The following is a 12503-nucleotide window of genomic DNA, read 5'->3' as shown; positions in this document are numbered from 1 at the left end:
GAACTGCAGTCAGACCAGTTCTGCACCCTAACTCTACTGTGAAGCCATGTTGTGATGAATGCAGTATGTGGTTTAGCATTGTCTTGCTGAAATATGCAAAACCTTGCATGAAAGAGACGACGTTGTCTGTATGGGAGCTGTTGTTGCTCTAAAATCTCGTACTTGTCAGCATTGTTGGTGACTTTACAGATGTGTAAACTGCCCACTCAGCACTAATGTAACCCTGATACCATCTGAGATGCTGGTTTTTGAATTGTCTAGGGATAAAAAGCTGGATGGTCCCTCTCATCTTCAGCCCACATGACACGGCATCCTATGCTTCCAAAAAGAATTTTAAATATTAATTTATCTGACCACAGAACAGTTTTCCACTTGACTTCAGACCATTTTAAATGAGGTTTGGTTCAGAGAAGACTGTGGTGTTTCGGGATCATGGTCACATATGGCTTCTTCTTCTTGGCATGACAAAGCTTTAGCCTGCATTTGGGGATTTCAGGGTGAACTGTGGTCACAGACAGTGATTTCTGGAAGTTCCTGGGTCCATGCAGAGATGTTTAGTAGATGCCTGTTTTTAATTGTCTCCTGAGGACCCCAAGATCATGAGCATCCAGTTTTGACCATCAGCCTTGTCCCATGTACACAGATATTCCTCCTGATTCTCTCAATCTTTTATTATTATACACTGTCCATAGTGGGATATTCAAAGTCTTTGTAATTTTATCATTTTTCTGAAGTGGTTTGACAAATGTTTGATGCAGTTTGTCACTGATGGTAAACCTCTGTTTATCTTCACATCTGAGAGGCTCTGCTTCTCTGAAATGCTCATTTTATACTAAATCACGTTATTTACATGTTGCCAGTTAACTTAATTAGTTGTGAAATCCCCCTCCAGTTGTTTTTTATTTATGCCAGCTACTTTTTGCAGACATTTTTTTTTTGGCTATTCCATAAACATCAAATCCAGAATGAACTAATATTTTCAGTGAAATGGTAAAATGTCTCAATTTCAACATTGGATGTTTTTTGTGTTCTAAAGGGAACAAAAAATTACATGAGGCTTGGAAATCATTTGAATTCTGTTTTTACTTAGTTATATGTAAAGTGACCCAACGTTTGTGGAAATGGGGTTGTATACAACTGCATGATTAAGTTCACTCAAACAGCACTTAAATCTATATGTGCTAGTTCATGTATTTCTATGGAATTTTATGCAGATATTTAGATGTTTCTGGAATCCAGAGATTAAGCTCTTATGACACTGATAATCCAGTTTTGTTTCTTTCCAACATAGTTTTAAGTTAGCTATTTTGTAGACCAGTAATTCTTTAACGTCTGTCTGTAAGCTGTCCGTGCATGTTCAGCGTTTCCCAAAATTTAAAACTTCTTTCATAACCCCACCAGATGGCAGTGCAGGATTACTCAGACTAGTTTCTGTGCACTCATAACATTTCTGTTATCCTCTTCTAGTATAAACGAGTTAAATTATTAATCATGTTGGCAAATAAGTTATTATGTGTATATGTATGAAGTTATAAACAACAAAGTATGATGATCAAAAACAAAACAAGACACAGTGGAGGGTGTTTTGGTATGATTTTTTTTTCTTAAATCCACAACCCACTCTTTACAGTCACACCATCGATCAGATCCAGGCTTATTCACAAACACACTTCAGATCTGTTATATTACAACTCTGGCAAGCTTTAAAAACATGGCACTATCACATGGAAGAGAAACATCATTGGGGAAGAGTGTTATCATAGACAATTTAATAAAAATATTTTAAATGAAGATAAATCTCTTTTTGTTTTTTAAATAGAATCTAAGGATTGGATACAATTTCTGCCCCTGAAACCTCAGGGTCCTTTGTTTGGACAGTGCTATCTCTAAAGAGTTGCATAGTTGAGGGGACATGAACATAAGGTAGTGGGGATCTTAACTAAAAACACAAATGGTAAAAAGAGTGAGGGGTAGAAAATACTGTTGAATACTTTCATGATATCGTTTTAGCTCTAAACCCACCATGCAATAAAACTACACAAACTGCTAAACCTCGATGCTCATGTACTGTGATGTATCCTTTCTGCAAGTATTTTAATGACATATAGTCTTTGTGCAAATATAACTCAACAGAAGAAAATCCACAGCAATCCTATGTAACAATATCCAAAGCAATTTCATGAGCGTATGGGGGGAAAAGCTTGTTTTGTGTCTCTCAGATTGTAACCTTTAAAAATGTCACTCATTGTCCATTATCAAGTGAAATAAGAAAATATACTCTCAACAGGCAGACTAGCTTAGCTTAAAAATACTCTTTCTAGCCTTTTCAAGCCAAAAGAGCTGTAATAATAAACCTTTACTTTACTCTTGCTTTCCCTCCTTATAGACTTGGTGATTTACTCCCTTAGAGGTTATGTTTTCAATAGCAGACTCCTCAGAGGAATCCTTGTCCAACAGCAGTTTAATCCATTTACGCTGCTCATTCCATCTCAACTGGATAAAAGTTGGAAACTTTCCTATTCGCAAACCAAAAAGGGGAATTCCCAATAAGGCTTATAAAGTGTCTCAATATACTGGGCCAAGCATTTTATAAAACCAGACGTCAAAACAAATGAAGAAAAGGATACTCTATAAGAACCACACTCAGTCTCTGCTGCTGGTTCTCACTTCAAAAGCTCAATCCAGGGAGCAGAACTGCATGCTCCTTCTTTCTGTTTTCACCTCATACATACATTCATCTGTCCCGTGTCCTGTGTGCCCATCCTCAGCTGCTCATCCACTTTTAAAGAGAATGTTAGGAGTCTGTACTTTACAGAAGCTCAAATTATCCTCCCATGTCCGTTTCCTTCTCTTTCTCAGTAGCATCTGCAGACCTCTGCTTTGCCTCAAGTCACTGAACCAAAAAAAAAAAAAAGAAAAGGGAAAAAAATTTTTTTTTAAACAATCCACGGTGCTGGCGGGGGTCACCGGAACTCGTAGATGGCTGCACTGTGCTCGGGAACATGGGTGAGGTTTAAAGACTGGTACCTGCAGTGGATCAACACATACATGTTAGCATCTGTAGACAGCAGAAGCATTTACTGAATGTTTATTAGAGTGACAAAACTAACTTCATGACATGCACTTCTTCCAACTACTTCATATGACTGCATGTAAACCAAACATAGCTTTCTACCTGGAAATGGGCAGGGTGTTTTTAAATGTGAAAATTAAAGACATAGATATATAAATTAATAAATAAAAGGGGGCCCTGCACAGCTTTGCACTCCACACCAGCTGAATAACTCCATCTTGCATACACTCATGTATGACCAAGAGCTTACTGACTTAAGAAGCATTAATCTGACAAAATATGTGCAGGATATGTGGGAATGTTTGTTTTAAAAAACAATGTTTCGTCTCTACACAATGTCCTGAAAAAAAATAAAAATAAAAAAATAAAGTCAATGCGTTCCTAAAACACAAGCTGATCTTCAAATGCTTCTTTTCCGGTAATAAGAGTTTTTATTTGCTTATCTATTTAAATTATAATACATCCGTTTTTCATTATGTGTAATTTGAGTGGTCAATAAGTGGTAATGCTCACACTGCTTTCACAAACACAAGATATTCACAGAAAAAATGAGACGTGTAATGCACCGTAATTAGTCACTCATATCACAGCTGCATGTAGTTATAACTGATACTGATGGGACTTCCCACTGCTGGTATTTCCACCCTTACAACATTAAAAGATGAAAGACTAGTATAAAGAACAAGGTAATCCAATATCTGGTGTTGTTGAGTCTATTGTATAAAAAAGAAACTTTAAGAAGTTACAGCAATATTTTGTTTCTCAACCTATAAAGAAACACTTTTAAATAAGTTCAATCAAAACAGCAAAGTTGGAAAAAAGTTGTTATATTTTTGGATAACCAGTTAAAAAAAAAAACATACACACTCTGCTTTGGGAAAATTAGAAGTGGCAAAGAAGAAAGTTTTCTTTCATAAAATTCAGCTTGTTATTATCTGAATCTAGACAAATGTGCTAAATGCAAACGTCATAATGTGGCAAAGATGCTGGCTCTGAATCATCGTCCACTTTGGAAAAATCTAACATCAAGCTAAAAGTATTCTGTGGTTGGAGAAAACAGCAAAAAAGCTTCCAAGTCTTTGCTCAGAGGAGAGAAGTACACCAAAATAAAAAAAGCGATGGAGTGAAATCATAGGATTTTTTAAAACAATAAACCATTATGTGGGGAGAGCTGAAAGACATGCCAAAGAATGCCAAAAAAGGAGGAAAAAAAACCCTAAAACACAAGAGAAGGAGAACAAGCAAGCTTCAGTTTGCTTATAACCTCGCAGGATGATATTAACCCAATGCAACAAACTTCTCAACAAGCTGCACATTTTAACCTGAAATCATTTTAAAAAAGAGACACCCATGGGATCACACGTAGGAATGCAGAATTGAAGCCAACTTGACAAAAGCAGAAGTTTGTATTCTGTGTTTTTAAAAGACTTTACCTTCAGTTGTGCTGGAATAAATCCAGTAACCTTTTAGCTGCAAGCCCACTTTTTAATATTCCTGACATTACTCAGCATTATAATAAAATAATTTATTTTATGCTGCGTTTACCATTCAGAGCTTCTGTGGTAGTAGTAGCCCTCAATTGTTGCTGTTGATTTCTGAAAGCAGATGTAGTAAAATCCAGCAAAGGAAGCGCCGCTGATGTCTTTGATTGTGTGGTCAGGGACGAGAAACTGCTCCTGTGGGGGGTAGAGGAAGGTGAGAAATGACAGCAGCTACTTTTCAAATATAACTTTAACTGTACAGCACAGGAAACATAAGGTGGGGGGTCTTACCTTCCACCTCATGAAAATATAGTCAGAGCTCTTCAGATCCTCATAGTCAAACTCATCAGAGTTGAATGTCTTTGCATACTGGTAGAAGGCCTGAAACTTGCCCTTGATGCAAAAAGTAAACAGATAAGGTTACTCAGTCAGTCTAGTGTGGAGGTCGTTTGCAGAAAGAGAAAAAGGCTTCACGTTACCCAGTGCTTACGATCCACATCCTCGTCTGCATCCCACTTCCGAGTGAGGAATGGCCGCTTCCTGCTAATGATCTCTCCAGCGAAGAACGTGGTCAACGTTGGATATTCCTGTAAGCATAAGCAAGCAGTGTTTTCTTTTGTTTGCCCAAAACATCTTCTTTCCTTTACTTTGGGAGTGAAAAAGTGAAACAACCATTCCCTTTTATCCTAGCATTTATTGTTTCTAATTTATTGACAGAAACAAGACAGATACAGAAGCAACACTGTGTGGTTTCCTGCAAAAAACAAAACAAAACAAAAAAAACAAAGAAAAAGTGACAGTCAAACAAATGACACACAATCAAAACTTAATCAGATTCACAATTTTGGTTGGATTATTTTTAAATTTAGCCTAATGCACTCAAAAAACATAAACCCCAACATTTATGGGATCCTAAAAGCAATTTTAAAAAACCTTAACTGGGGGAAAAAACAGAGCAGTTTGCCAATAAACCTACTGACACAGAGCAGACCTTTTGAAAGAATGGACATAATACACAAAGGTGCAGAGAAATAAGTTTTCAAGAGAACTTCATAACTGTGAAGCACAATGGTGGAAATATAATTGTTTGGCAATGCTGCCTCAGGGACTGAGAAGCATACAGTCATTGATTAATCTGCTCCCAGTCCCTTTCAAAGACAAGCTTAACTATAAAAGAAACTTTCAACAGAGTCATGAAATAGTGTAAATATTGTAAATAAAAGAACATGTTTGAAATAAACTTTGAAATTACACGAATGAAATGATCCTCAATGAAAGAACAAATCCATCAATGAGTTGGAGGTTATGCAATCCCGGTTAGAAAGGTGTGTGTGGGGTTATGGTGGCTTTTGGAAAAGTAGACCGATTGGAGAGGGTTAACAAAACCTCTTGCAGCTAAAGAAAATGTGCAGAGAGAATGACTGAAAATGTCTAAATGACAATTGTGAGGCTTTGTATAAGGAGATAAAACTCACCTCTGTCAGTCCTTTAATCTTCAGGTAGCCACATAAGTAAGAATCCTCCATTGTGACGTGCTTTAACAGAAATATATATACATACATTATTGCCATTTACTTCAAGCCTATACCAGGTTCTTCCATACAAATGATAACTAGGGTGTGTCATCTGGAGCTAAAGTTATGTTTCTGCAAAACCTGTAAAAAAAACGTTTAAAGCGCAGTTTAAGTTGATCTTCACACAACTGCTTTAGCTAATTAAACATTTAAAGCAGTATTTTGTGACACTACAGTTGTTACAGGACATTTAAAACATTAATAATGGGGTCTGTTTATGGTTAGTAGGTGTTGTCTGAATAAATTCGCACTGTTACATCCACAGCTATGCGACTAACTCCAGGACAGGCCAGGACTGATTTTCCAGCTGTCAGTCATCGCACCGTCAGTTTGACACATCAAGTACCTCTGACATCTCAACTGAATAATGAATCATCGGCTTCACGGCCCCACCTGCAAAACAACCTCCACATCGTAAGAGTTCCCTTTGCTTTTCTGGTGGCCCCTAAACTTGGAGCCGCTGTACAGGAGCGAGGTGACAACACCGGGTTGATGAGTGTTTATCGGTGGTGGCGGGATAAGTGAGGCCGAGGATGAAAAGGCCGCGGCGGGGGAGTCGCTGAGGTATCCAGCGGGGACAGGCATGGCTCCCGCTTCGCTGGCTGGGCACCAACTGCGGTCAGTGGCCGTGCGGGCGAGGGACTCTGTCGGCTTCTACGAACAGCTAAAGAAGTACTGAAGAGGTTCGCCAACATTCAAATTCCACTTTATTCCGCTACACTTCAGTTTACCAAGCACCAAGCTTCCAGAGAACTAAGTGGACTTCGAGGCTGCGCTGTGATCAGCAGTATCCGCCTTTCTCATTGGTCAAATGAGTTCACCTTACGAAGTTCCTGAAAATTCATTGGCTTAACGTGCGGAAGACTTTACGTGAACATTTGTGTGTAGTTTTTTCGTTGTTGTGTAAGGATAATTTGATATACTCAGAAAACTACATTCCCCAAATCTAAGCGTATTTACGACGCCGTCTGTTACCGAAGGTCACACACGCGTGGTTTTGAATGCAGGAGCTCCTATGTGATAGAGGAGAAACAAATGGAAAAGCTCTGAACAGAAACATAACGACTTTACAGTTATTCTGATTGATAAAAAAAAACACCATCTACGTGTATAATGTTGTATCTTATCTAGTGAGGAACTGCAAGAAACAGATAGTTTTGCAGTCGTCTCTGTTTTCAGCTACAGTAGCCTCCCATCTTCAGTTAATTTGAAGTATGTTTAGAGGCATAGTTACGCTTCAAAGGCAGTTTAGAAATGCCTTTTCTCTTTCTAAAGTGTGCCCAAGACGTCAGCTCACCAGGTGTACGCCAAAATACTCCACAGCATCAGTCGGTAAGATAAATAATGTGTAATTGAAACCAGTGTTTGTGGAGATTACTTGTGCTTTAAATGAACTGATTTGACATTATGCTGTTTACCAGAAAGGAAGAAATTTTATCAAGATGTAAGCATATCCCAAGGTGAAGGTAAGCCCTGTATACAGTATAATTAGTAAAAAAAAAAAGACGTGTGTAGTAACCATCAGACATTTTTCAAACATTAGCTTAGCAGTATTTGCTTTTATTTTCTGTTCCCATACTTGTGCTGTTCCTCTCCTCAACGACTTTTTCTATTTTAAAAAATATGTTCAATATAGATGGTTTGTTTGAGATAAACCTTGACCAGAGGAAACTGAAAACTCCAGGGGGAAAGCTGTTCACAGTGCCAAATGAAGCCCTGGCCATTGCCGTGGCAACCGAGTGGGATGCTCAAAGAGACACACTCAAGTTCTACACCATGCATCTGGTATGATCCGCCATTCTGAAGCTCTGGTATACTAGTAGTCTGAAGGCATTTGGAGTTGTATGTATATTTATGTGCTACAGATGAGTTTTACTGTATTTTCAGCTACACATATATGAAATCAAAATTTACAATTTGACAATTAAGCTCTGAAAAATGCTCCATCTTGTATCTTAAATGTGGCCAGAAAACCAATCATAATTCTAAAAAGTGCTGATCATCCATCAGCAGACAGAAGTTTATTCCAGAACTGACTTTGAATCAACACTTAATTGAATACACAATGCTCTACCGTGTTCATGTTTGCAGTTGTTTTACGTAAGGGGGGTAATAACTTAAAGCTGGGCTGACAGAACTGATAAAATGGGCAAACTCTTCCTGCAGACCACTCTGTGCAACACGGCTCTGGACAATCCCACTCAGCGCGACAAGGATCAAATGATCAATGCTGCTCTGAAGTTTCTGGAGACGGACACCATCTGGTATCTCCCTCATTTGTATTTATTTATGTTAATTAATTACTATGATTTATTCAGTGTTCCATGTATTCTTGGACTACCAAAGCTGATTTATATCAATTTACACTTCTGTGGAGATTAAGGGCCATTCTAATTAATGTTTACACATCAGTGATTTTAAACAACTGTTGGAGTGAGATCAGGATGTTGACAGCATGGATTTTAAATATCCTTAATCTCACTAAATTCAGACCTTTCTAGTTAAAATTTATTGACATCATGTTTAATTTGCCCACGAGATTCAGCATCACACTTATCCACAAAGTCAGCTTAACTTTACAATGACCAAAACCAAAGTCATGTTTTCATTTTAGAAGGCAGGATCAATAGCTCTCACATTTGATCTGTGCCACCCTGGAATCTTGTGTCCCAGTAACGGTGCATTTTATCAGAGACGATTGACAGGTAGATTATTATGCACTCCAAATGGGAACGGTGAATGAGTTACTATGCTGATTTGCATTTTTTTTCATGAAGCTATGAGGTGTGTTCAGTGATGGTCTGTAAAGATGTGTTCCTGATTGTCACTAGAGAATCACGTCTGGCTTTAATCCTTGAGTGAGGTGCCCCCTAAAAGCCTGGAAATAATTCTTTATTACATTAGGGCCTCCTCTTTATGTATGTACCCCAAATCAGTTTACATCGAAATATAAAAGAAAAAAATGGCTACTGTGACACATACAATAATAGAATTGAGAAAATAATATATTTACTGTTAACAATTTCATTCACACGATTAATAATATTAAATCACATTTGTTTTAAATATGTTTTTAAACCTTATTACGACAGATGACTACTAAATTGTTAAACTATTTCCCCTTCTGAAAGAGATATTTTACTTAATTTTGATTAAACTGTTTCCAGTTAACTTAAGATGTTCCACCAAGTGCTTTAGCATTGATGTTTTTACTCATTTGCTGCCAGCTAATTCTGAATCATTTAAAAATGCTAAATAATTAGAAATGGATTAAAGGTTCAGGTTCAGTGTTTGATGTGATATATTATGTGCAAATAATTGCATTTTGGTTTCTCTTTGCATTCTACAAAATGTTTGCCCTAATGTTAGAAAACAGTGTTGTAGGATTGTAAAATAGATTCAATTAAATTATTCAAAGTATTAAAGGAGATTAACTATGCCTTCTTTTTTTTTAAGAAGTTCACACAATTTCATGAAGTCTTAATGAAACGTTCATAGCATATTTTGGTCAAAATACCACAAAGATACAGTTCAAACAGCTTTACTGGAGATAAAAATTTGCTGTTAATACCTCAGAGTCACAATACAATATCATGTCAGTTCAGTGGACATCGTTTAAATGTTTGTTGATATCACAATGACACAGTTTTCATTCCATCCAGGGGACAAAATTTAATTATATGCTTATAAATAATAATAATATAAAATAAAAATATATATATCGAGCTTTTAATATTTTTACATAATGATGATTGACAGATTGATGTATTATTACACCTCTATTAGTAATAAAGCACAAAGCAAGACCAAATGAGTTTTGACCTCCACCTTCCAAGGTACAGCGAATGCAACATGATTAGAAGTTAAAGCTGGGTGGAGATAAAGATGTGGAGGCTGGATAATTACTCTCAGACCAGTTTGTCTGTCTGCGGTCTACAAGTAAATCACTAACCTCTGCTTAGATCTAAACCCACCCACGTAAGGTTCCATTGTTTAGGGTTTGCTGTAGTGGGCTGGGTTAGTAGTTAGTGGGCATAGCTTTCAATGGAACAAAGTAAATCTCTGATGTGGGCAGATTTGGATGATCCAACACCGCTTGAGCTGGAAGCTGTGGTGTAAAAATATAATGCAAATCTGAGCCCTCACTGATGACATTCTTCAAACCAAGACGATCCCTAAAAAAGTGCAAAGTTTGTGTTTTGAGCTGGTTGTGACTTCAGTCACAGAAATCCCCCCAGTGTCATTTTAAGATATTATATTTCAGTTAGAACTCAAATTTTTAGAAGAAAGCAAGGGACAGCATCAAAAGAAGTAACATGGGACCAACATTTTGCAGATATTGTCAGAGATATTGTTGGTGCTTTAAAAGATGTGTTTTTGCAGTTACAGAGTAGAGGAACCTCCTGCTTTGGTTGAGCTACAGAAGAACGAATGGGATCCTGTGTTGCACTGGATTGAAAACAGGTAAAAACAGCACTGGCTTTTGTTGCAGTCATAGCTCATCAGCTGTTGTTAAGAGACCAAACATGCTTAAGTGATGGTGCTGGAAAAATGATTCTCCTAATCTCTGTCCTTACACAACTTAAATGCAGGTACAACGTCACAATTGGCTCCTCTTCTAGTATTTTGGGTCCTGATATTCCAGAGGCAACCAAAGACACGTTCCGACAACACCTCAGTTCATACAGTCTCTGGTCCATGACAGGTAGAACATCCCTAACCCCAACAACTAGATGTTCTTATGAAATGGATATTGGTTTTAAAATAATAAGCTTGAGTTTAATTGATAACTGTAAATGTTTGGTGGGAAGTTAAGAGTTGCTGTAATATTTAATACTAAAGTTGGTGTGGTATTGAATGTTTTAACTATAAAGTGTGGTTATCTTGTGCAGGACTTGAGTTTGTGATCACCCAGCTGAAGTCTGTTGTGCTGTCACTGGGGATGGTTGACAGACACCTGAGCGTGGAGCAGGCTGTGCTGCTGTCCAGACTGGAGGAGGAATACCAGGTAGGTAGGAAGTACCGCAGAGTAACCAGAATTTTCCAGCAGTGTTTTTAGCTTGTTGTTTCACAATAATTAGTTTTGCAAGGTGATTCTTTGCTTCATCATGGTGTGTGAATTTTGTTGAAGGGAAGTGTCACAATAGAACTGATTCTATCTAATCTGGCAGCATATAATGTACAATACACTGCAGAAATGATCCAAAAAAACTAATCATGGTGCTTTTCTCACAAAGTCTCAAGTTATTGTCTTTTTTACGCTTAAATGTTATTTTTCCTTGACAGATTCGACGGTGGGGAAATGTGGAATGGGCTCATGACTATGACATGTATGAGTTAAGGGCGCGGACTGCTGCAGGAGCTCTTTTTGTTCAACTCTCATCTGAGACTTCAACTGTCAAACGCAAACTTATGCAGGACTGAGAAGGACTAGGATCACCCATTGTCTCATAGATCAACATGGAAGTCTTAGAAAACATGCAGTGAATCTACCCTGAAACAACCCAACCATCTGAATTTTTGAATAGTTCTATATCCAGTTATATCCAACACACCATATTCAGATTGCTCTATTTAGCAGTGACATCTGTTTTGTCAGTGAGCTGTAACATTCATCTCACTCCAGTAAATCACACTGGTTGTCTTTTTTTTTCCCCCCCCCCCCCCCCCCCCCCAGAGTTGTATATGTGGCAGCTGCCAAGTGTGACTGTCTCCACGCTGTTTCTAGCCCGTTCTCATTCTGGACACTGGCACGTGGCCTGAAGGCAGTGAATGATGATATTGTCTGTTTGGTGATGGATTGTTAATTTCCGTGCCTGCTTTTTCATGTAAGCAAAATTTGAATTCTGCAGAGCACATATTCTGACCTAACAGTATAAAAATCCCATCCAAGCTAAATGTGCTGTGAAGTGTTTGGTAGGAGCACACTGGATGTGCAAAATTATTATTAAATTAGATATTCTGAAGGCAGTGATTAATTACTCATGTTCAATTATGGTATTTTTCTGGTATGGTAGAAGGTAAAAATTGGAAGTCTTTACATCTATTTTCTCTCCTCTGCACAAAAAGTGGACTACATACTATTTAACAAAATGCACAAAACCCAGGGTTGACATGGATCAAAGGAATAAATGCATACGATTACCTGACTCTGTTAATTGTTTATTTTCATTGATATAAAGTGCTATTTTTGTTGATATAAACTGAAATTCTGTATGCCAGCAAAGTTTATTGTTAAATAAAACCCAAACAAGGCAAAACATTTTCAAAGAGGTTTACCTTGATAATCTTTTTGCCTCGGTACGAACACTGGGTCGCGAAATATCACTTTATTGTTCTGTCAATGCAACGTTTGCTTGCTATTATTTACTATCT

General features: G+C 37.6%; 2 protein-coding genes across 2 annotated transcripts; one reads left to right on the top strand and one right to left on the bottom strand.

The window, feature by feature from the left end:
• Positions 1-1582: 1582 nt before the first annotated feature.
• Positions 1583-6887, bottom strand: LOC121632050 (glucose-induced degradation protein 4 homolog). The gene is made up of 6 exons (XM_041973211.1): positions 6522-6887; positions 6030-6089; positions 5034-5141; positions 4846-4947; positions 4619-4749; positions 1583-3027 (listed from the first exon to the last, which is right to left on the bottom strand). Exons 1-6 carry the CDS (start codon positions 6711-6713, stop codon positions 2964-2966), a joined length of 657 nt encoding a protein of 218 aa, XP_041829145.1. The 5' UTR covers positions 6714-6887; the 3' UTR covers positions 1583-2963.
• Positions 6888-6923: 36 nt separating this feature from the next.
• On the top strand, positions 6924-12277 carry atpaf2 (ATP synthase mitochondrial F1 complex assembly factor 2). Its single transcript, XM_041973210.1, has 8 exons — positions 6924-7460; positions 7550-7594; positions 7765-7913; positions 8295-8392; positions 10512-10592; positions 10721-10833; positions 11021-11136; positions 11415-12277. The coding sequence occupies exons 1-8, from the start codon at positions 7343-7345 to the stop codon at positions 11550-11552; spliced, it is 858 nt and encodes a 285-aa protein (XP_041829144.1). The 5' UTR covers positions 6924-7342; the 3' UTR covers positions 11553-12277.
• Positions 12278-12503: the final 226 nt, after the last annotated feature.

The sequence above is a fragment of the Melanotaenia boesemani genome, chromosome 21, assembly GCF_017639745.1.
Source record: "Melanotaenia boesemani isolate fMelBoe1 chromosome 21, fMelBoe1.pri, whole genome shotgun sequence".
NCBI classification, from domain to species: domain Eukaryota; kingdom Metazoa; phylum Chordata; class Actinopteri; order Atheriniformes; family Melanotaeniidae; genus Melanotaenia; species Melanotaenia boesemani.
Note: the sequence above shows the minus strand (reverse complement) of the source record. Positions and strands in the feature narration are given on the sequence as shown.

What these genes read in the sequence shown, in the direction of transcription:
- LOC121632050 (XM_041973211.1), bottom strand. Translation starts at nt 6,713, where the DNA reads ATGCCTGTCCCCGCTGGATACCTCAGCGACTCCCCCGCCGCGGCCTTT. An exon ending in ATGTGGATCGTAAGCACTGG is followed by an intron (nt 4,948 to 5,033) that starts GTAACGTGAAGC and finishes TTTTGCATCAAG; the next exon opens with GGCAAGTTTCAGGCCTTCTA. An exon ending in TACCACAGAAGCTCTGAATG is followed by an intron (nt 3,028 to 4,618) that starts GTAAACGCAGCA and finishes GATCCACTGCAG; the next exon opens with GTACCAGTCTTTAAACCTCA.
- atpaf2 (XM_041973210.1), top strand. Translation starts at nt 7,343, where the DNA reads ATGTTTAGAGGCATAGTTACGCTTCAAAGGCAGTTTAGAAATGCCTTT. An exon ending in ATACTCCACAGCATCAGTCG is followed by an intron (nt 7,461 to 7,549) that starts GTAAGATAAATA and finishes GCTGTTTACCAG; the next exon opens with AAAGGAAGAAATTTTATCAA. An exon ending in AGTTCTACACCATGCATCTG is followed by an intron (nt 7,914 to 8,294) that starts GTATGATCCGCC and finishes CTCTTCCTGCAG; the next exon opens with ACCACTCTGTGCAACACGGC.